The 24,820-nt window shown below is 42.2% G+C and overlaps 1 protein-coding gene across 4 annotated transcripts in view; it reads right to left on the reverse strand.

The window, feature by feature from the left end:
* MED27 (mediator complex subunit 27) overlaps positions 1 to 24,820 on the reverse strand; it is a 157,762-nt gene that overhangs the window by 83,670 nt on the left and 49,272 nt on the right. For all 4 annotated transcript variants that reach the window (XR_014507239.1, XR_014507240.1, XM_083423988.1 and 1 more), the window contains exon 3: positions 10,153 to 10,283. Coding sequence is in view for 2 of the 4 variants with exons in the window: in XM_083423988.1 (XP_083280114.1) it covers positions 10,153 to 10,283 (131 nt within the window). In the remaining 2 variants the exon portion in view is untranslated. The remainder of the gene's footprint in view (positions 1 to 10,152; positions 10,284 to 24,820) is intronic.

The following is a 24,820-nucleotide window of genomic DNA, read 5'->3' on the forward strand; positions in this document are numbered from 1 at the left end:
GATTATCTGCAGGAGTGTCTATAGTCATTCTCCAAACTGGTGAGATACATCTGACAACAAGAAACGTAGCCTTTAGCTTCATATGCCCAGTCCTGTGGAACACCCTACCAATGGAGATTCAGCAGGTGCCTTCTGTGCTAACTTTTTAAAACCTGTGGTGAAAAATTCTATTCTGCCAGGCCTATGCAGGCATTTAAGAGTCTCTCACCCACAATGGTCTATTGATGTTGTTTTAAATTCTTTTTGCTTTTAACTTGTTTTTAACTTTTAATGATTTATTGCATAATTTTATGTTTTTATGTTGTAAACCACTTTGAAATATTTTAATGATACAACAGTATATAAATATTTTTATAAACCAGCCAATAAATAAGAAGAGGAGCGCTCACATTTTTTATGGCAGCTGCCTCCTCCCTTCTCCCCAACCTCAGAATGGTAGCTGCTGAGTTCTGCTCCTCTGCTGATATAGGTAGTTGCAACAAAACACATTTTAAAAGAAAAAAGAGGCAAAAACTTCAATAATGAGTCTTGGATACAGTCTGAAGGTGCATGAGGCCACCAATTTGCTGAAGCTATGCAGGTCAGAGTCTGGTCAGTGCCAGAACGGGTGACTGCTTGGGAACCATGTGTATGCTACCTTGGGCTCTATGATTGAAGAAAAGTGGACTATAAATGTAAGAAGATAAAATAATATTGAAACAAGCCAAAAAATTGATAAGCAATGAAGGGAACACGAAATGCATGAGATTTCAACAAAGGAAATCTGAGATGAGCAAAATGCAATCTGGGAAGAAAAAGATGTATTGCACATTCCTAACAACGACATCACAAGACTGAATGCAGAAAAAGACACACTTCCAGCTTGTATTTCTTTTCTGGAGCAGAGCCAGTTGCTAATTCATTACCTTGAAAAAGTAATACTAAAGGAGTTGTGTGATAAACTAGCAAGAGTGAGGATATTGGGGATGTCCCTTGTATTGAAAGTTATTGGAAAATGATCTCTTCCTTATTAATGCAATTCCCATCATGTACAAAAAGGTATCTCTATGTTTGAGAATGCACACAGTATTTTAATCTTTAATTATATTAACTCTTCTAGGGAGAAGCACAAACCCAGGTCTCTGGATTATTTCTTTATTGCATATCATCTCTATGGTATTTAATGAATATTGTTACTTAATGCAGCATTTGCCAGTAAGGGGGAAAGAGCAAAATTTGCGTAATACTAAGGAAATTTGAAGCAGCTGAAATTATTGCTACGTACATTTCACCTCACTCACTCTCTTGAAAAGTTTTAATAGCAACCTTTGGTTTGCTTAGTATTAATTGACCACCTTCTTGTTGCACAGAAAATCTTACTGCACTGTCCACTTCTATACATAAGACTGCAAAGATTCTCCACTTCACTTTAAGACAGAGGTTTTCAATCTTTCTGCATCCACAGCTGCCTAGACCAACTACATTCTTTCTGTAGTTCCCCCTCGTCCTGTCTGCAAGCAGTGTAGCCCCCTCCAAAGCAAGGGCAAGGAACCAGAGTTCCTGTCAGACGTGCTTTGCAGATGACATAGGCCTCGCTTTCTCCATGTGTGGCCACATTTATTAATCTAATCTACAGAATCTAATTTATCTATTCAGAGGAGGGAGGGAAAGAAGGAGGGGTGGAGGCAGGTGCTGCCCACGACTTCTCCCACCATCCTTCATGTCACTCCAGGGCACCAAGGCCCATCAGTTTAAAACCACTATCCTATGAGGATGGGAAGGAAGTGACTCCTGAGATGTGGAAAAAGGGAAAAAAAGGAGATGAGGGTTGATGTATAAAGGCAGAAGTGCTTACAAGAAACCCAATAGTGGAAATTCAGCCTCAGGAGTGCTGCAAATTCAGTCTTTGCAAAGCTCCAAGGAAACAGAGCTCCCTCAAGTGTAACTAGTGGGGTGGGAGAGCTGAAATTAATGCCAAATTATTTAACATCTGGCAGCCAATGTGATAGCTCATTACCAGACGTTATGTGCAGTATTTAGCATTAACTCAATCTGATATGCTGGCTGAGACCCTACTTGCCTGCTCACCAGAGTGCTACATGCTGTGGTTATCTCCCGTTTGGACTACTGCAACATGCTCTTCGTGGGGCTACCTTTGAAGGAGACTCGGAAACAAATACTAATCCAGAATGCAGCAGCTAGACAGGTGACTGGGAGCGACCACTGGGATTATATAACGCTGGTCCTAAAGGTATGTCTCCCAGTATGTTTCTGAGCACAATTTAAAGTGTTGGTGCTGACCTTTAAAGCCCTAAGTGGCCTTGGCCCAGTATACCTGAAGGAGCGTCTCCACCCCCACCATTCAGCCTGGACACTGAGATTCATCTCCAAGGGCCGTCTGGCGGTTCCCTCACTGCCAGAAGTGAAGTTACAGGGAACAAGGCCTTCTTGGCACCCTCCCTGTGGAACGCTCTCCCTTCAGATGTCAAGGAGATGAAGAACTGCACAACTTATAGAAGACATCTGAAGGCAGCCCTGTGAGGTACCTCGGTTCTCAAACAAAATTCGTTCCAGAAGCCCGTTTGGCTTCTGGAACATTCAAAAACCAAGGCACAGCTTCCCATTGGTTGCAAGAGCTTCTTGCAGTCAGCAGAAGCTGCATTGCATGTTCAGGTTCCAAAAAATGTTCAAAAACGGAAGCATTTCCTTCTGGGTGTTTGGCGTTCAAGAACCCAAATGTACAACAATGGGCATGGTCGGCCAATTGGTGTTGAAGAAGGATAGAACTTTCTTTATGTACGCTACAACAGCACCAAGAATACTTACCACGAAGTATTGGAAGACACAAGATTTACCCACCCTGGAAGAATGGCAGATGAAGGTGATGGACTATATGGAATTGGTGGAAATGACCGGTAGAATCCGAAACCAGGGAGAAGAGTTGGTGGAGGAAGATCGAAAGAAATTTAAAGACTATTTACAGAAATACTATAAAATTAATGAATGTTAGAATGATGTTGGATTGAGGTTAAAGGGTTATTAGTAATAATGTGGTGAAGGAATATGGAAAAATGGAAGGTTAATAGACAAAAAACTAAAGGTATAATATACTAAGATCAAGATAAGGATAAGGTAGAGGGAAGGGATTTGCTGATTAAATAACTGAACTGGAATACAGAGAGGGGAGGTGTGGGGAGGTCCGGGAAATAAGCAAACGCAAGAAATATTATGAAAATTGAATTGTCTTTATTTGTTTTTATCTTTGTATTTTTCTTTTTTTTTTTCTTTTATGTAAAAATCTTAATAAAAATATTATAAAAAACAAAAACAAAATGTACAACAATGGAGGCATTCAGGAACTGAGGTTCCACTGTATTGGGAAGTTATTTATGTTTGGGGTTTTATTATGTTTTTATACTGTATGTGTTGGAAGCTACCTAGAATGGTTAGGGCAACCGAGTCAGATAGGTGAGGTATAAATAATAAAATTGTGTCACAGCTTAAATGGGTACACACCTTTCACCATGTATTGTTCACACAGTACATTTGTTACTGTGGCTGATACTTCTTGCACTCGATTATATGTAGCACTCAGGCCCAGATGAGACAGTTTATCTATCTATCATCTATCTATCTATCATCTATCTATCTATCTATCTATCTATCTATATTAGTGACAGTGTTAATCATGGTCATATTTGCAGCAGTGGACTAGGTGGCCTTTGGTCTACAAATTCTATGATTCTATGGTTTTTTGTGTGGTGGTAATCTTGATGTATATAGTGCTCTAGGAGGCTTAGTTTCGTCAGAATCTAGTATACACTGCCAGAGTTAATGCTAAATACTTCTGGTAAATGAGCCACCACAGCTGCTAGAAGGCCGTGAAAATTTGTGTCCCAGGCTTTTTAGATTCGTCTTCCCAGGCACTATCTGAAACCAAAGCAGCACATTGGTTGGCAGATGTAATTTTCTCCCCCGCCCCCAGCTCCCCCCTCCACTAAACGGAGCCCTCACCTCACCTCCGGCTTGCGCGAGCTGGAGATGGGCGGGGGCTCCTTTAAACTTCTCCATTCAGGGGCACACAGCTGCTTGCTCCTCAAGAGAGACATTGGGGCTCGCTCAGCTGGGGGGCGGGAGCCGTCCTGCCCCCCAGCTGAGCAGCGCAAACAAGCTGTGTTTGTCCCTGCCTGCGAAGCACTGCGGTGAAAGTGCCTTAGCTACCGTGGTTAGAGCTGTGGCAGTTTCACCCTGCGCCTCATGGGCTGGGGCCAATGCAGTTTGTTTCAACATTGTGTTGTGCTGTCAGATCGCAATGTTTGTCTGGTGATATATTGTGATGTTGAAATCCTAACATTGTCCAGCCCTACTCCCCACCCAAGCCCCTTATCGGAGCCGTGTGCTCCTTCCCCTCAGCCTGTTTTAGTTTTTGCTGCCATGCTTCGGCTTAAGCCAGCTAACTTGCGCAACAGCCAGATGGTGGATATGTCAGTTACCAAACCTGGTGACAAGACATGGCTGCTTGGTTGCAAGTGGACTATGGCCAGTCACAAAACACGGCTGGCGACTGGGGAATGTAGAACACTGGGTGTACCTTGTAATACTAACAGGAACTAAGGGCAATGTCAAAATTTAAGCAGCATGGGGGAAAGCCACATTATAAAAAGTTTCTGTCCTCCCTCCTTTCCCCAAAATGTGTTTAGGCCCCTGCAGTAAATCAAGTTGTCAACCAGAGAACCCTGAGCAACTGAAAAATCTGTTTTCTCAAAGAAGGATGGTCCAAAGGGATAAGAAGTGCTCTCCCATTTTTAAGCAATTATTTAATTTTAGTGGTTCTTCTATTTTTCTTGACAGTCTAATAAAGAATAATGAGCCAACTGGAGAGAAAGAAAAACCACTAACAAAATTATATGACCCGCTGAGCCTACTCTGCAGCCAGGACTCCAGGAAAAGTCCCACTAATGGCAATCTCTCAGCAACCAAGTGTTTGAAGCTAAAGGGAAGCCAGACAACAATAAAAAGTTGCTTCCGGAACTCTCTCCCATCACATTCACTTCTAACCTATCCTGGCATTTCTACTGGTTCCCCTACCTATACCTGGTAGCAAACTGGAGCTTTTGAAACATCTCAGAAGGTCAAGACAATGGAACAAAGTCCCCACTCAAGGTTAACAGCTTCAAAGTGGCTTTGAAGTATGCACAGCACAATGCTAGGAAGGACTCACAAAGCCAATTTCACAAGGGGGGGGGGTTTAACTTTCTGACACATCATGTTGCCTTAATCTATAATGCTGGGTGAAGTGTCATTTTTAACATCTACAATTCTCAAAGCAAGTCTAGTGCAGGTAAAAGAGGTTTCCTAAGGCCCATATGGTTCATTTAAAAAATGGTGGAGGGTAAGGCTTTTGCAATGGCTAGCAGTCATAATGACTATGTTACCTCCAATATGAGAAGTGATATGCCACTGAATACTAGTGGCTGGGAAGCAGGAGAGGACTATTGCACTTCTGACCTGCTTGTAGACTTCCCAGATGCATTTAGCTGGTCACTGTGAGAACAGGATGTTGGACAAGAAGGGTCTTTGGCCTGATCCAACAGGGCACTGAAGGCTAACTCTCCTATGGAAATCTACTGCTCCCATTTTACAAAAAGAAAAATAACTCTTTATCATGCATAATATATTTACCACATGACTATTATCCAGTACTTTAACCTATATTAAGAACGGTATAGCTATATAATGCATTATTGTTACTATGCATACCTATCCAGTCAATACTACCCTCAATATCATGTGAAATCATCAATCCTTGCATATAAGGCCCTCTGTCCCAAGTATCACATCCATAACTTGAGGATGCACCACAATCTCACCTTTTCCAAGCCTCTGGCTGATAAGTTAATTGCCCTCTTATCCACGCCCATAGCATAACTGATCTTCCAGGCAGCTGGTGTTTTTTATTTCTCTTTCCCCTTTGCATATGCCAATTCAGTTTTAGTCTGGAGTTATGGTGCAATGGTCTTCGCACAAACTCTCTATATGGTATTTCCATGTATTTCCTTTAATACTTTAATACTTAAAAAGATAGTGGACTATACTACTGTCTAGAAAACCAGCCTTTAACAGACTTGGAACTAGGCAGTTTTGCCAAGGATGATTTGGCTTGAAATGTGATGGGAATCTTGGATTCTTCTTTCAGATCAAGAGATCGGAACCACCCACTCAAGTAAAAGAGTAAACAGCTGCCAGAAAAGCCATATACAAATGGCTTTCCCACATAATTTTGTTCTTGGGCTGCAGAAAAATCCCTTTGACCTGAACTATACGAACAGATATGATATCATGCCAAGTGCCATTTCTAAATCATTTTTCCTTTGGAACAAATTAAAATAGATTAAGACACTGTAAATGAATCATAGAATTGCAGCACTGGAAGAGACCCTGAGCGTCATCTAATTCAACCTGTTTGTGTAGTATCATATAATCATAGAACTACAGAGTTGGAAGGGACCCCAAGGGTCATCTAGTCCCCTGTAATGCAGGACTAGCTAAAGATTCCATAACAGATGACAGTTCAACCTCTGCTTAAAAACCTCCAAGGATGTAGAGTCCACAATCCCCTGAAGTAGTTCTTTCCACTGTTGAAAAGCGCTTACTGACAGAAAGTTATTACTGATGTTTAGTTGGAATCCCCTTTCTTGTAACTTGAAGCTATTGGTTTGGGTCCTAACCACTGGAGCAGGAGAAAACAAGCTTGCTCCATCTTCCATGGGACAGTCCTTTAAATATTTGAAGTTGGCTTTCATATCTCCTCTCAGTCTTCAATTCTACAGGTAAACATACACAATCCATCAACCATTCCTCATAAGGCTTGGCTTCCAGACCCTTGATCATCTTGGTTGCCTTCCTCCACGCACGTTTCAGCTTGTCAATATCCTTTTTCAATTGTGGTCCCCAGAAGTGGTCAGAGTATTCCAGGTGGGGTCTGACCAAGGCAGAATAGAGTGGTACTAGTACTTCCCTTGATCTGGACACTATACTTCTGTTGATGCAATCCAGAATAGCATTGGGGGGTTTTTCTTCTCCTGCTGTATCACCTCAGTTGGTAGAGCATGAGCCTCTTAATCACAGGGCTGTGGATTGAAGCACAACACTGGGCAAAAATATTCCTGCATTGCAGGGGGTAGGACTAGACAGCACTTATGATCCTTTCCAACCATACACTTCCATGATTCTATTCAACCCTGTTGACTCATGTTAAGCTTGTGGGCTATTAAGACTCCTAGAACCTTTTCACATGTACATTACTGCAAGCCATGTGTCCTTCATCTTACATTTGTGCAGGTGGTTCTTCCTGTCTACGTGCAGAACCTTGCATTTGTCCCTATTGAAATTCATTGTGTTAGTTTGGGACCAGTTATCTAATCTGATTTTGAATACTGATTCTATCTTCTGTGGCATTTGTTACCCTTTCCAGTTTGGTGTCATTGGCAAATTTGATGAGCATTTCCTCAATTCCTTCCTACAAGTTGTTTATAAAGACGTTGAGCAACAACAAGTCCAGGAGAAAACCCTGTGGCAACCCACTTGTCACATTTTCCAGGATGATGAGGAAGTATTAGGGAGTACTCTTTGGATTTGGTCAGTCAACCAGATACAACTAACAGTTATTCAGTGGCAGCAGTGAAAACAAGGCAAGGGAATGTAAGCGGCATTAACAGTGTAATCTGTAGTTATATATATGGTGGCCGAACAGATATAGATATTATTAGGAAGCACCCCACTGTGCTTGGGGTATCCTTCCCTCTTCTACTGATCACTTATGGGAGCAGAGGGAAGAGACAGTAAGCATAAGCAGTTCATCTGAACTCCTTGATTAACCTGTTTGAACAGCTCTCTGGCTGGAAAGGTCCAATGCGATCATCAACAAGCAAAGTAATCAGGAGCTGGAAGGTGAGAGGTGTAGGAAGTCAACTCCACACATGTGTATATTTGAGTGTCCCCTCTAAAGCCCTCTCTTCCTTGCTACTCCAGCATTTTCTAATCAGATGAGCAACAAGAGGAAGAGACTGCAGGGAGGAAAGGTTACAATGAATGCACATAAGCATGCATGAGAGGTCTGTGGTGCACACATGGTATGTAGTATACAAGAGAGTATGGGGTCGGCTTGCCCACTTTGGCCACACTCATCTTTCCTTTGGCCATGGCCAGTACTGACATGCAGCCCTTTGGAGGGCTGGTCAACAGGGAATGTGGCCCTCCAATTGAAAAAGTCTGGCCACCACTATTTTAATGATACAGTGGTATCTCGGGTTACAGCCTCCGCTAACCCAGACATAGTACCTCGGGTTAAGAACTTTGCTTCTGGATGAGAACAGAAATCACGCCACGGCGGCACGGCAGCAGCGGGAGGCCCCATTAGCTAAAGTGGTGCTTCAGGTTAAGAACAGTTTCAGGTTAAGAACAGACCTCCAGAACGAATTAAGTACGTAACCAGAGGTACCACTGTAACTCAATAGCACAAACTTTCCTTACATTAGATGAGGCTTCATTGCTTCACTGATTATAAGAAATCTGCTTAACACTCATAAATACAACAAGGGCTAGGATTTCAAGTGTGCATTTGGCCCTTTTCTCAATCTCTGCAAGAATTTATCTGGCTCACTAAGTTCAGCTATATAGATATTGTAGAATGGTAAGATATCCAAATATCCATATGCAATTGCTTTCTGTTGCAACAGAGATGGTGGTAGGAGGCAATATTTACCTTTTCTTTCTGTTAGTCTTTCTGCTAAGGACTTAGTTCTTCCTTTGGGTCTCCTGTGTCACATAACTATATAGACTGGTGGCAAAGAGGATGCTGATTATCTCAAAACTAGATACTCAGCAGCACAGGTTTCATACCTGAATGAAAAAGCGTGCTTCTGAGAGAAGGGGGCTCAGAGCACCACACTAACGTCTTATGCATCATTTCTTATTGTGATAATTCCTCTATATATGTCACTAAATATTTTAAGAATTTGATTAATTTATAAGCTTTGTTGCATGGCGGTGGGGTTTTTGTGCTTGGCATCAGAACCAGACTACGCAAATTGCTGATTGCTAGAGTCTTTATAGTTACTGAACTTAATTGCATGTAGCCTGCAAAAAGTGTCTGCATTCTAATATAAAATAAACATACAATAAACAAGCGGCCTGTATAAATTTTATTTTTTTTAAAAAACAAACCGTTTAGATTAACAGAACCATATATTCAGCTTCAGGTCTCTTGTTTCTTATCAGCAAGTGAAAAAAGAGGTTTTCCCATCCTGTTTGCTTCATTGTAGATCCCCCCACCAAAAGTAAAGTCAGAGGCTGTGATTCAATTATCTATTTAGACAGATCCAAGCCATGCTGCTTCCTCACTCAATGCCTCAAGCATTTGATCAAGGCTGCTTTCAAGATCTCCAGAGCAGAACTGGAGGGAATACAGCTCTTTGCCACAATCACATGAACAGCTTCCATCTCCCTCTGACCCAAAGAATCCTCAAAAACTTAAAAGCAGAAGTTATCCCGTTCCTCATCTCGAGAACTTTTACCACCAAAGACTGGACTGGAACTACAAGTCCCAGGAACCTTACCTGAAAAGCAATGCTCTGTATATATTTCCTTTTCAGAGAGTCCCCAGAGGACATCTGATCAGCAAAAATCCAGTGTGACTTAAGGCTGGTATGCCTGAAGGTCTACCATCTTTGTCTTCTCTTGCCCCAAGATGAGTTTTAGGGTGGGGTGGGGCTTTTGGAAAGGAGGGTTTTCCTCAACCTTTCTGGGAAAATGCTGGATGATCCTAAACACATTCCAATGTTTTTGAAAGCTCCCTAAAAATTATTTAAAAGATTGCCAAGGTGCCTGGGTGTTTTCAGAAATTCATTTTTTCTTTGCAGGTTTTAGGGACAAAAATGGTGAATTACAGAACAGCAGCAGGTAGACACATATTGAACTTAAGTAAGTAAACTTGGCAGAATAGCTTTTACACTCCACCCTCCTCTCTCATTCTTTTAAAAATGTATTTAAATAGAAAGCTGCAGAATGTTATTGTACTGCAATTTCTCTCTCTCTGCATGTGTGTGTGTGTTTGTGTGTGTGTGTATTCTCTTTCTTTCTCCCCCCCGCCCACACTACACCTTTAGTACTTACTGAGGTGGAAGCACTAGGGTAGTAGGTTGGGCTTTCGGTCTCCGCTTGGCAGACACCCCCATTTGGTTGGCTGACCGTTTCAAAGACTGCTGATTCAGAAGACCAGACGCCAGCCCTGCATGGTACTGCAACTAGAAAAGAGGGAGAGAGGATATGGAATCAGTTAATAACCCTTCTCTTTGAAACATTTCACAAGTTTGGACTTTACATGCTACACATACATGATTGAGCTCAGAACCAAAACGTTTCCTTCAACAAAAGCACAGCTTGTGCCATTCTAAGTTCTTCCTTTATAAAGCACAATGGCAGTGGCGGGGGTGGGGGGCATGATGATCATTTACTGCATAGCATTTTATGATATTTTGGCAAACACTCCTACACTTGTCTAGAGGTTACAGCACTTTCACAAGTGTGAACATGCCTGGGATATCAGCTGTCAGCTTAGGAGATGGCAATGAAATATTTCACAAGTATCTATCCAAATGCTCTTCATGCTTTTCACAGAGAGAGTCATCAAAAGACAGTTCAGGATTCTTACATTGTAAAAGTCAATTCTCCTTTTCTTCTTAGACAATGAACCCACAGCTGGCATTGACAAGACACAGGGGATCTCTACAGCTGAAAAGAACCTAGGTGCTAGAAAGCAAAAACTATATTGGCCTAAGCCATGCATTCCGCCTAACCAACCAGCCCAGCTTTATGATCCAGGAATTACACGGCTACCTAGCATAGATTTGCTACAAGTATTAATTATTTTGAATAGAATAAATATGAAGAAATAAAAGAAATCTCAAGAATTTTCTGAGGGCTAGTGGTAGCCTGCTGCAGCAAAGCCCACAAAGACTCCAGGGGCGCATTAAAAGCTAACAAATTTATTAGACTATATATTGTCATGGATTACAGTCTACCACCTCAGATGCATAAAGTGATATAAGAGGGGAGACAGGTGATCATGTAGGGTTTAATTGGCACAGAACTCAGTAGGACAACCAAGCTGAGGGGAAGATGCACTTAAAAACACAAGTTAAGGGCTAATCCAAAATGGCACCACCACTTTACTAAATGGGACCCACCAAAAATGCTATTTTCACCTAAATGGTATCACTGCAGTCAAACTGAGAGAAAAGAAGTCCAGGTGAACTTTTAGTTTTACTTTATATTCTCTGCTATAGGCAAATCTCTCCCTTTACCACTTACCTCACTAGGGAGATGGGGGAAATAAAACTACACAAGTAATAGAAAAATAGCAAACAAGCAAACTGTGAGGGGGAAATCAAAGTAAAAATGGGGGGGAAGTAGGGACGTGGGTGGCGCTGTGGGTAAAACCTCAGTGCCTAGGACTTGCCAAACGTATGGTCGGCGGTTCGAATCCCCGCGGGGGGTGAGCTCCCGTCTTTCGGTCCCACCTCCTGCCCACCTAGCAGTTTGAAAGCACTCTTAAGTGCAAGTAGATAAATAGGGACCGCTTCATAGCGGGAAGGTAAACGGCATTTCCGTGTGCTGCGCTGGTGCTGGCTCGCCAGCTGCAGCTTCGTCACGCTGGCCACGTGACCCGGAAGTGTCTCCAGATGGCGCCGGCTCCCAGCCTCTAGAGAGAAATGAGGACGCAACCCCAGAGTCGGACACGACTGGCCCTTATGGGTAGGGGTACCTTTACCTTTACCTTTTTAAGCACAGCAAAGTAAACAGAAGAGGACAGTTGAAAATAAAAGAAAAAACAGTCCCACCACCAAAAAGTGAAATTACACTAGAGAAACACTAACAAAGCTAAGAATCCTAAGAAACTCAGTTGGACCCAACCTAATCCAGCCTTAGGAGGGGTTGGTCTGGAGTGTGGGATGGCTCCTCCCCCTGGAGAGGAGGCAGAAGACTGATAGGGCCTCTACCTAATCCACTCAAGGGGAAGTGCCATCCCACATGTTAGCAACGTTAGCATACTCTGGCAAACTTTGGAGTTTCCTGAACCCACCAATAACGATACTCTAGCTACTCAGTGACCCAGTCTCTGGATCCAATCCTGTCAGTGCTGAGTCCACAATTATAAGGAGTGACAATGTTCTCCATAAGCTAAAGTAACAAACTAATCAGGGGAATGTGCACTGCACCTTTGCTGCCACAACCATCTGAGCATGGCCAACTTCCTTTCTGGCAGTATTTTACGTGCCAATGGGGGGGGGAACACCCTCCCTTGTGCTGCTCTTTGCAAAATACTTAGCAGAGCTGGACATCTTAAAGGCCTTCTGGTCCCAAATTTTGAGAAAACCATGCCAATTACGAGTCCACTTTCTGCAGATCACTGCACATTTCTTGCCTAGAGCGCTCAATCATATAAGGAAATAAGGGCTGAGTATTTGACTGGTCCAAAGAAAATTAATTGATTGGTCAAGTTTCAGAACATTTTGTACAACACAAAAAATCCCACAACAACCAAAATCAGTTATGGTAATTTGCAGGTCACTCATATTTAATCGGGACGCGGGTGGCGGTGTGGGTTTAACCACAGAGCCTAGGACTTGCCGATCAGAAGGTCAGCGGTTCGAATCCCCGCGATGGGGTGAGCTCCCGTTGCTCGGTCCCTGCTCCTGCCAACCTAGCAGTTCAAAAGCACGTCAAAGTGCAAGTAGATAAATAGGTATCGCTCCTGCAGGAAGGTAAATGGCGTTTCCGTGTGCTGCTCTGGTTTCGCCAGAAGCAGCTTAGTCATGCTGGCCACATGATCCGGAAGCTGTATGCCTGCTCCCTCGGCCAATAAAGCAAGATGAGCGCTGCAACCCCAGAATCATCCGTGACTGGACCTAATGGTCAGGGGTCCCTTTACCTTTACTAATATGGTTACCTTCCTTTTAAAAAAAAGTTATCCAAGGGGACAGAGGAAGATGGACAAAGCTAATCAGAAACATTAAGAGGAAGATATAAGAAATCATGCACTTCATATATGGCAGCAGAGTTGTAAGACCAAGTAAGTCTGTCAATCCAATGTGTCCCAAATAGCCACAGACTTGTTGAATCCTATCAAGTGTCCATCGAGTTCAGCACTATGCTTTGAACAGGTGCCCCCAGGAAGCAAGGTGTCTTATTATCCAGCACCTGTTATTCAGAGTTAAATTGTTTCTCTGAAATGGTCCCATTAAGTCAAGGGTGGGGAAGTTGTGGCCCCTGAGATGCTGCCATATTAAACATCATCCGTAACCATGTGCTGTCAGCCAGGGTTGATTGGAGTTGGGAGTTTTCAGAAAACACTCTACAAATTAATGACACCATCCAGCAAAGAGCAAACTGTCTGTTTGTGAACATCCCATTCTGCATCATAACAACTTTCTGGTTTTCTTGACCCATTTACCATGTGATCTAGACAATGATACAAAGATGTATAGCATTCTTAATAGAAGTGGAGTTACTCTCTGCTAGAGAGGACTGGGTATCATTTCACTCTAGCATGCTCATCTTAAGCCAATGAATTTTGCTAAAATTTGTTTTTCTCCCACAGATTCCTTAAATAAAAATCAATGAATGCAAGGGACAGTACATGTTTGAAAGACAATGTTTCAAAATGTCAAGCAATCCCATTTTCAATCTTTGCTACTAGAATTTGCAGTGAGAGCAATATGAACCACCTTTTCATGGAATTAAAGGCACCACTAACTTGGCAAGAGACCCTTTTCTGACTCTATACACTTCCCTTCCCTTCCTTTCATGACATCTTATTAAGACCAATGCAAGCTCAGCCATTTAGACCCTGGCGGACCAGTCTGGAAGAGGAAGGCTTGTTATAGACCAAGCGACACAGGCTGGGGTGACTTCGTCCAATTTAGAAGTCTGCACAATGGACATGGCACAAACATCTGCACTAATCAGAGCTAGATTTTGAATTGTGCCATTTAAAAAGGGGTGGGGGGGGGTCCCATGCTGAAACTACCTTGTAGGATTTCTGCTTTGGAGGGCATTATCTGAAAGCATAGTGATTTTTTTAAAAAAATTGTATTATTATTCAAAACCAGAACACGTTTTTTGCCTTTGAAGGCCAAGTCTTTCTGATTAAACTGTGTTTGTTAATTGCATGTAATACAGGCACTCCTGCCCACCTAATTCTGCTTCCAGGAACAGAGATCCAACTGTCAAGATCTATAAGGGCCCATTAAATATTTACCAAACCATCTTTATAATGGGAGAAAAGGTCAAAGTTAATAAAACTGACAGGCAGCTCCTGTCCAACCTGATTTATACATTATTTAAGCACCATATACTGTATTTCACAGAACAGGCTCCTTTCTTCCCCAAGCTGGAAACATTTTCTTAGCTTTTAGGTCTAAAGGAGGAACCAAGATACTACAGCTAATTCAACTAATATGGTCCATAAAATATATGATTTAATCTCTGCAAGATTAGCAGAGATATTTCGGCTTGGCAATGTTTCTAATCATGGACACTTAAGGATTTCCATGAAATCCATTCATGGCACAAGGCCCTATCTCCAATGCTATCATATTTAATAGGCAGAGGTCTATGGTTCAGTTCTGTTTAACCATCATTTGGCATCATGCCAGAATTAACTAGCATATGTTATCAGCTGGCAGACCAGAAGTAGATTGTAGCCTCAATCAAATGCAATGCCAAACCATAGTTTAGTGTTATTTGAATGAACTGCAGTGTGTGTTTCTCCCTCCTCTGCCAGCATGACTAGGAAACAGGAGTTTGGAAGTTTTTGTATAAGTTTTAAGATTAATTGCAGCTTGCTGTGCCATCAAAACACAAACTTGCTTCCCAGCATCACCTTCAGGGTTGGAAAGTCCACAGGCTGTAAAAACTTCAACAAGATTATCCAAGGAGGACTTCTGGTGTGACAAAATGGCGATCAACACAAAAACGATGGTCGTCTGCTGAACAAGGAGCCATTTACGCCACTGCTGTTCCTACTGTCGATGTATTGGGGATAACGGGCGGAACTGCAGAGGCTGTCAGAGCCGGGTAGGAGCGTGGTGTGGGCCTGGGAGAGTGAAGCGTCAGCCTAGTAGGACTGCTGAGTGGGGCCTGGTCGGAGGCTCGGTGCATACCACAGAGCTTAGCCCCTGTGTTCCCATGCCGCTCTGCACACCAGCCGCTGACTGGTGTGCAGTTATCAATTATCTATATTTGGAGGGCTTGATTAAAGTGGAAGAAAAGAGGGAAATAATCCAATGTTTTCATGAACTAGATTTATTTTGGCTAGGCAAGTACCTAGATTCTTCTCATTTCCATATTTGGCATCAAAATCCCATGGGACATATTACTATGCCTGAAATAAGGATGGTATTCCAGGCTGTGGTAGACATCAAGGGCAGTTCATGGACCTGTATGCTATTGTATCCAGGCAAAGCCACAATACAACCTGAAAACAAACTACCAATGGGCATTTTCTTCTGAGAGCCTCCATTGTATTGGGTCATCCTTGTGAACTTTGGGTTCTTCTTGCAGACCTGGCTCATAGTGTTGGACTGTGATCAAAGAACAGTCATAGGTAAGAACTTCAACTGCAACAAATGCAGGGCCAGGCGGCTTCTGGAGAGACACTTTGGAAGACTAACTTGAAGTAGAACATCCACTTTGCTGGATGTTGAAAACATGTTTGCTGGTGTTATTATGGCATCTTCTTACATCTGTACAAGGAATGAAACATTCTCCTGGAGGATTACCCAGATTTCCCTTGGCCAGTTGATGTGAAAGATACAGTGTCAGTGCCAGGTAAGCAGGCGGACCAGCCACCTTTTGCACTCTGAAGTATTTGTTTGTTTGTTTGTTTGTACCCCACCCATCTGTACTTTGTTAGGCAGAGATAATCAAAAGTGCTTTAGGCCAATTCATTTGGCCTAGTTACCTTCATGTTACCTATGCCCCAGACCTCTGAGACTATTCCTGTTACTATGCTAATTGGAACTACTGCAACTGTTTAATTCCACTTGTTTCTAGCATATCACTCCAAGCCCCTATACAGTGCAACAAGTGAGAAAAGTATTCCTCTTCCATGCCCTATTTCTACAGCTAGTCAATGGCAAGGAATCTGGTGATGCGTTGAGACACTGTCAGCTCTTGACCACTGTAATGGAGCTTGGGTTAGCAGCCTGGTATTCTCAAAAGAGACGGGGTAAAAAAAGCCAACATTGGGTGAAACCAACTGCAGTTTCTTTGCTACTCTGCAAGCCAGATTATGTTCAACAAACCATGGTTAAAACAAACTACAGTCATACCTCGGGTTGAATGTGCTTCGGGTTGAGCACGCTCGAGTTGCGCTCTGCGGCAACCCAGAAGTAACTGAGCATGTTACTTCCGGGTTGTGCCGCTTGCGCATACGCTCAAAATAATATAACGCGCATGCATAGAAGCGGCAAAAAGCGACGTGCACGTGCGCAGATGTGCCGTAGCTAGTTACGTTTGCTTCTAGATGCGAATGGGGCTCCAGAACAGATCCCGTTCGTATCCAGAGGTACCACTGTATGTCTTGGTGTTATGTTTGATTGCTGATGTTAAGTATAAGAAGCAGGCTTTCATTAGTTGCCCTGTAACATCTACAGTATATGTAAAAAAGCTGTGCTGTGCACATGAATGGCTTTATCATCTGTGCTGCTTTGAATATCAGCTTTATCAGAACAGGAAAAAGGATGCAACTTTCCTTCCTGGGAAGTTTAAGTGTTCCATAATCACCTTCTACCAATCTATTTTCTGTTATAACTCAATTCACACAAATAGTAAGCCCTGTTTGGACGGTATTCCAATCATTCTTGACTCAGCCCTGGATTCTTAACTACTGAAACTGCTTTTGGCTCCCTGCCTGCAGTGCAGGCCAACAACTCTCCCATGTACATTTCAATGTATCTTCTCTCTCCCCCCCCTTTCATCTCCAAGAAATAGTCAAGTCAATTATCTATTATACCATCTCCTCTCAAAGAGACTGATAAGACAGGAGCCAAGACTGAAGCTCTTACATGGAGCAATTTAAGGGTTGTCTTTAAACATATTCTTCCAATAAAAACCAACCACACGTCCTTCCATCTTTCTATAGTGCCAATGTCAGACATTGCTATTATCTCCCTCAAACTGCTGTCAACAATGGATTCCATCTTGCTTGCAAAATGCTAAGCAGCAAAACACTCTCAGATTAAAATGTGTCTTATACTTTCTATCCCTGAATGCTGTCATTCTAAATCAGCTGCAGCAACCTGGATTCCCTATGATCTGGATACCTTATTAAAGCAGCCTCCTGAAAAACATTCTGTCTTGAGGAATTCCAAGCACCTGCTAAACCTTCTATTGGTACCATAGCACCACAAAGTGGCTTTTAAAGAAAAGCATTTAGAATAATCTCACATGATAAACAATTTTTTAACTGCTAGTATGTATTTATTATTCTAAATATATCTATCCCTTATCCACTGGTACATTGCTGGGTTTTAAAATATGTCACACAGCTGAGATCTACACAGATGAAGGCATTTCTCAATGCTCTACAGGAGTCTTCTCACTAAGGCAGGAAATCAGCTGCCCAGACACCTTTGCTAAAAACAAACAAGGAAGGAAGCAGTATGCTGTAAGGTGCCTGGAAGCAAAGACCACAGGGAAGATAAAAATCTTGCATGAGGCAAACACACCATCCACACAAAATATACTGCAAGCTCACTGAAACCTCCGTTCTCCCAAAAACATACAATCTTGAAAGAAAGGGATTTGGGGAAGTTTAGGTGGGGGAGGATTCATAGACTGGGAGAAGTAGAAGATACTCATTCTATTCTCCAGCAAGAAAGCAGATTAGAGATACCCAGGGAACCAGATTAGGAATGCCCAGGGCACCAATTTGTATTTCACTAGTAAAGTCCTTCCTTCCCACTTTGAGGAATACTTACGAGCATATCAGACAGCTCCTTCCTTCCCACTTTGAGGAATACTTACGAGCATATCAGACAGCTCTATGAGCCTGTCACGATTCTGCAGCAGAGCAGGAAAAGTGCAGAATTCAGCGCATGAGAAACCCATTTTTCTTTTTAAAAAGCAAGCATGTTTTAGGTTGGTTTTTTATTACATGTAGCTCAACCCAACACATTGCTATTCTGCTTTTCAGACAAAATGTTGTTCCTCAGAGCCGTCCACATCAATCAAAAATTCAAGGGAGTGCTGATGACAGACATTGTACATAAATGAAAATGAGCCACAGGTCCTGTCTTCTGGTTCACAAACCAGGTAGGGGAAAAGGAGACAAGGAAAGGGAACAGAAGGGAGAAGGAGAGGAGAAGGATAAGCTTGAAAATACCAGTACAAAAGTGGCGAGTTATAAACAGGCAATGACAGCCATTTGGGACCTGGCTGATCTTGCTTTGTTAGAAACAGTTGAAGAACTGAATGACCCTGCTCCTTTATTCTTCCTGGCACCCATTGCCTTGCCTCCCCCTTGCTTGATTTTAGCCTCTAACCTCTTTGGGTCAGAGATCATGCACATTGATAGTAATAATAATGATACTTTCTTCCTTAAGAATTATCCATTAAAACTACCTAAAAACAAACAACACCTTCATTTAGCAGAAATACGACATCAGAACTCCTTTGGAAATTGCTCCAGATCTAGGTCACAGGACTGTAGTTTGTCTACTGTGGCAGTTTTAATAAAGTTTTGTGTTTGTTTGTTTGTTTTTTAAAAATCCCATGAAGATCATGTGAGGTCAAATTGACATTCTGCTTGCATAATTCATGCACTGGAAAAAGTTTAAGCATGCTGATGAATGGTAACACCTGCCTGGAGAAGAACAGGATGTACAGTAAATTCTTCTAAGGACACACTCTTAGTTTGTTACATGGTGCAGAAACTGCTATTGTTAAGAATGTACAACAGGCAAGCTGGCAAACCTTAAGCAGCAGATCAGTAAACTAAAACCATAGCTGATTAAGCACCAGGATTACAAGTTCCGGATGCATTTGTTCACTCTCAAGGTTACCTTGGTTCTAAGAAGTTTTCCTATATTAGGGATATTTATATATTCCTGTCTACCTTTCCTTCAAGGAGCTCAGGGTATTGTACATGCTTCCCCACTTACTATTTTATTACCACAACAATCTTGTTAGGGCAGGTTAGGCAGTAACTGGCCCAAGGTCACCTAATGAATACTAACAAACTACAGTGGTACCTCGGGTTACAAACTTAATTCATTCTGGAGGCCCGTTCTTAACCTGAAACTGTTCTTAACCTGAGGTACCACCTTAGCTAATGGGGCCTCCCGCTGCCGCTGCACCGCAATTTCTGTTTTTATCTCGAAGCAAAGTTCTTAACCTAAGGCACTATTTCTGGGTTAGCGGAATCTGTAACCTGAAGTGTCTGTATCCTGAAGCATCTGTAACCCAAGGTACCACTGTATAGGTTGCATCCAGTGTTAGCCATACTCAAGCAACCCCATTTAAAATATATGATTTTTTTTTATTATTTTTTTTGCATAGATATATGATATGATATGAGTAACTGAGATCCATTAATTTCAATGGGTCTACTTAGAGTATAATTTAGTTGGATACAACCCTATATAGGAAACAGGACATGTTAAAATGCCCCTCTGCACACAGACACAAGCACAATTACAACAAAATGCACAAAGAACTGCCCATTTAGAACTACACCCTTAAATTACCAATTGAGGGTCATAGCCGCAGAATGCAGAAAAAAATTGGAGCATTGAAATGATGACTTTAAATCAGCAATATGCATAAAGATGTCTAATATGATTAGAGTCAAAGCAAACACACCATGATCTGTCAACTTTCATCCTTGTTAACATGCAGGCCATTACAAGAAAATAAACTGAGCCTAGCATAGGCACATAACATATTGCTTATAATAAATGGTATCAGTATACACATTGCATCATTGATCTGTAATCTCTCTTTACAGCCAGAAAAAGCAATCCATTACTCCATCTTAGCTAGTCAACAACATTGTAGAACCACAAATTCAGCAGTCAAACCTATGAGCACCATTACAAAATGATTTCTTCATCTGTATCCCTTTGTCCTCCATGCTCTGGGGTGGTTGTTGCTTGCCATTCTTATATATATTTTTTTGCAATTACTGCTGCTACTAGGCTTTATCTGCAAGTTTTACACTAATTTTGTTTTATGCAGTTTTTAAGAATGTGGTCTGCTTTTTTTTTTTATTCATTTTGTATTGGAATCTGCTCATTTTAATGGTATTTTATATTGCTTATTCTCTCTGGAATTTTGCTTCTAAAATTGAAAGGTGGGGTACAAATCTTCTAAATAAACTTAACAAGCAAAACAATGACCAGAGACATCAACTTTTATAAGATTATCACTTCTTCAAACATGACCACAAGAGAGCCACCAGATGTGAAGCCATGAGCAAAATTCTGTGTTGTTAGATTTTAAAACAAATGCTGCAACAGCCAAGGTAATTAGGCTTTCCCAGCTTTCTAAATGTGCATATGCACAGTTTGCAAATATGTAGCCAAATATTATTAGCAGCAATTGTTACTAGCCTACCTATCTATGATTTATCCCTGTTGCATCATCTATAGCCCACACAAACCACTCTCAAAGGTGTGTCTTTGGAGAGCCCTTTGGTAAAAACTGCATCAGGCCAATAGGCCATCTAATCCAGCATCCTGTCCTCACACTGGCCTGTGGGAAAACAGCAAGCACAACAGAATTCTCCCCTCCTGTGGTTTCCAGAAACTGATACAGCGGTACTTTGGGTTACATACTGTAATGGTTCTAGGGGTTGCTCGTGCGTAAGCAGGTGCCTCTCTCCCCGGCTGGGTGCAAACACCTGGCTGGGCTACCCAAGTGAACCTCTTCTGTCCGGACAGCCACTCACCCGTGGCTGACTCAATCGCTGGCAGAATCCGTGAGTGGGCATTTCTTAAACTTCTTCCAGCAAAGAAGTTCTTTGATGCCTAGTCTCCGCCTACACTCTCTGCGCGGAAGCCTTCTGCGCAGGGGGGGCATGGACAACGGAGGACCCCTACTCTCCCCACTGGTCCCAGGCAAGGAGTCACAAGACCGCCTCGCCACTTCCCCCAGCTGCCCCCCTTCTCCCCTGGGGCTACGCTGATTCTCTTCCCCAGAAGATGGCCTGCTCCTCCCGATCCCTGGAGGCTCTCTGGAATCCCTCTGGCTTTCGGCTCTCCCCCTCCAGTACTGATGGCAGTTCCCTGACACATACGCTTCAGGTTACATACGTTTCAGGTTACAGACTCCGCTAACCCAGAAATATTACCTCAGGTTAATAACTTTGCTTCAGGATGAGAACAGAAATCGTGCTCCGGCAGCACGGCGGCAGCGGGAGGCCCCATTAGCTAAAGTGGTACCTCAGGTTAAGAACAGTTTCAGGTTAAGAACGGACCTCCGGAACGAATTAAATTCTTAACCCAAGGTACCACTATATTCAGAGGCATTACTGCCCCCAGTGGTGGAGGCAGAGCACAGCCATCATTGATAGTCCTCTCTTCCACTAATTTGTCTAATCCACTTTTAGTGGCTATCACTGCCTCCTGAGGCAGCAAGTTCCATAGTTTAACTACGTGCTATGTGGATTGGGGGGCAGGCGGTATTTTAGGGCAGACTCCAATCTTAGAGACCACTAGGTCAGGCCTGCTGGCCTGCAGTATCATTGCAGTTCAACAATGATATGCTAGATTTCCTTGGGGAAACTTGTCCATCTTTGCTGATCTTCACAATGAACAATACTGTTCAATGACCACACACTTTGTATGTAAAAGGTCCTATTTTCAACCCTGGTACTTTCCATTTTAACAAGAAGCAGGTGGCAGAGGATGTCAAAGACCTTAGCCTGGCTGGGTTCTTGACAGAGCTGCTGCAGTCAGAACAATGGTTTTATGCACAGTCTTTGCCATGTTCTAACCCTGATAATTTGCAACACACCATTGAAAATGACTAGTCTGACAGTTATAAAAAGAGTGGTGACCTAAAAAGAGGCCTTTTCTGCTGTTCCCCCTGTACTGTTGAATGTTCTTCCCTTTGCCGCTTGTAAAGCAACAGCCATCAGTTGCTTCAGGTGTCTTGCAAAGACTTGTCTTTTTGTTGAAGCATCCATGCTCTATTTTAGGTGACTGAGTTCTCTAATTCTTCTTTTATATGCTTTTATATTGCTGTTTAGTTGATGTCAGTCTGCATTTAAATTATTTTTATTTTAAAAAATGCACACTGCTTAAGAGATATGAAAAACATTAAGCAGTTTATAAATGTTTTTCAATAAATAAAAGTAACTAAAAATTTCTCTAAAACACCCCTCTCCAGTTGCCTGGAAATAAATTGTATTTATCCCCAAGAAAACCAGGTGAGTCACTGTTTACAATCCTGGTCTACAGAAATGGTATTTCAGGATTGGGCAAAAACTGTGTTCCGACAACTCTGGGAAGAAATTTAGTCCCTGCCCCCAACTCTAATGAGCAAAGGCATGCACTGGAAGGGTCATCTCTCAGGTGAGAGCAGACATCAGAGAGCCAAACTCACTGTGCAGCAGCAAACTTTCTGTCATTCACTAGGTGAGAAGAGGTTGATGCTAGGAGTGGGTGGGGCCAACAGAGTGTAGGATGCTGCTTGCACTGCACTAGTCAAATGTCAACATAGAACTACAAGGCCAGCGGTACAACATGGCCTTTATAGTGTAACATCTAACAAACTACCACATTTTTTGCTCTATAAGATGCACCAGACCACAAGACGCACCTAGTTTTTGGAGGAGGAAAACAAGAAAAAAAAAATAGTCTGAATCTCAGAAGCCAGAACAGCAAGAGGGATCACTGCGCAGTGAAAGCAGCAATCCCTCTTGCTGTTCTGGCTTCTGGGATAGCTGCTCAGCCTGCATTCGCTCCATAAGATGCACACACATTTCCCCTTACTTTTTAGGAGGGGAAAAGTGAGTCTTATAGAGCAAAAAATACGGTATATATTCCCCGGGAAATAAATGAAAAGCTATTATGATAACTTTTAAAAATCTTCAATATAAAGTATTCTAGTAACATTCCCACAAGACACAAAACATTCCCACAACATTCCCACAAGACACAAAAAAGGGGTTAGGGCTTCAGTTCCATAATACCACTGCAGAAGAGATATGCCCAGGCACTAAGGTAATCTTCAGAGGTTTTCCTCCAGATGTCTGTGTTGTAATGATTAAGAGTGTGGGACTAGGTTCAAGACCCAGATTCAAAGGACTACTTGGCTAGAAAGTTTAACATGTACGTTTGAGCCAGTTACTATTTTTCAGCCTAACCAGCCTCACAGCACTACTGCAAGTACAAAAGGGGGATATATGCTGCTTTGAACTACGTATGAAGTTCTGAAACTGTTTTAACTGCTGCCTTAATAATGGTTGTGATCATATATTTTTAACACAGCGATTTTATTATTATTCTATTAGAATTACATTGGCTCCTAGTACATTTCTGAATACAATTTAAAGTGTTGGTGCTGACATTTAAAGCCCTAGCTTTGGCCCTGCAGAAGTGTCTTCACCTTCAACGCTCAGCCTGGACACTGAGATCCAGCTTTGAGAGCCTTCTGGTGCTTCTCTCATTGCAAGAAGTGAGGTTACAGGGAACCAGACAGAGGACCTTTTCAGTAGTGGTGCCGACCCTGTGGAATGCTGTCCCAGCAGATGTCAAACAGATAAACAGCAATGTGATTTTTAAAAGACATCTGAAGGCAGCCCTGTTCAAGGAAGTTTTTAGTCTGTGATGTTATATGTGTTTCTTCTATTTTTTGTTGGGAGCCACCCAGAGTAGCTGGGGCAATCCAGTCAGATGGGTGTCATTATTATTATTATTATTATTATTATCATCATCATCATCATCATCATTATCATCATCAGCAGCAGCTCTGGAAACATGGTTAAAGGTACAAATTTAAACCACCTGAGAATTTGAGCTTTCTGCTTTTAAAGCAACTTCCTAGTGTTTCTGACAAAAGAAAAATAATACCAGATACATGGAGCACCAAGTAGAAGCAAAGACATCAAGGTTCAGTATTTTCAATAAATACAAGAAGCAAAAAGGCAAAAGGTCATTTAAGTAGTTGGATCTTTTTGTTTTTAAACCACTTTGTGGTATAAATACAACTTTGACCCAGTTATAAGGCAATGCTACTAATTGGATACATGATATGAAAATATCCTTTTTAGTCTACAGTGGACGCTCGGGTTGCGAACGTGATCCGGCGGGATGCACGTTTGCAACCCGCAGCATTCGCAACCTGCAGTGGCGCGCACGCGTGGGTTGCAATTCAGCGCTTCTGTGCATGTGCAAAGCACGATTTAGAGCTACTACGCATGTCTACCGCTGAAACCCGGAAGTAACCCGTTCTGGTACTTCCGGGTTTCAGCGGTCTGTAACCCAAAAAAACGCAACCTGAAGTGTCTGTAACCCGAGGTATGACTGTATATACAAAGCAATCTCCTTAACACATTTTCATCAATTTTAAAGGTTTTAGGTACTTTTCATCTCAATGGCACATAATGGGTTATGTCACACTTTTAATGCTCCAACAACAGGTAACCAGCATAATCTGTGATTCCTTTATGTGAACCGCCCTGAGACCTTCGTGTTCAGGGCGGTATAGAAACTAAAAAAATAAATCTTATGAAAGTGTCAAATTTGGCAGGCAAGAATCTGACACAATCTTG

Source organism: Podarcis tiliguerta (genome assembly GCF_965153285.1).
Source record: "Podarcis tiliguerta genome assembly, chromosome: Z".
Taxonomy (NCBI): Eukaryota; Metazoa; Chordata; class Lepidosauria; order Squamata; family Lacertidae; genus Podarcis; species Podarcis tiliguerta.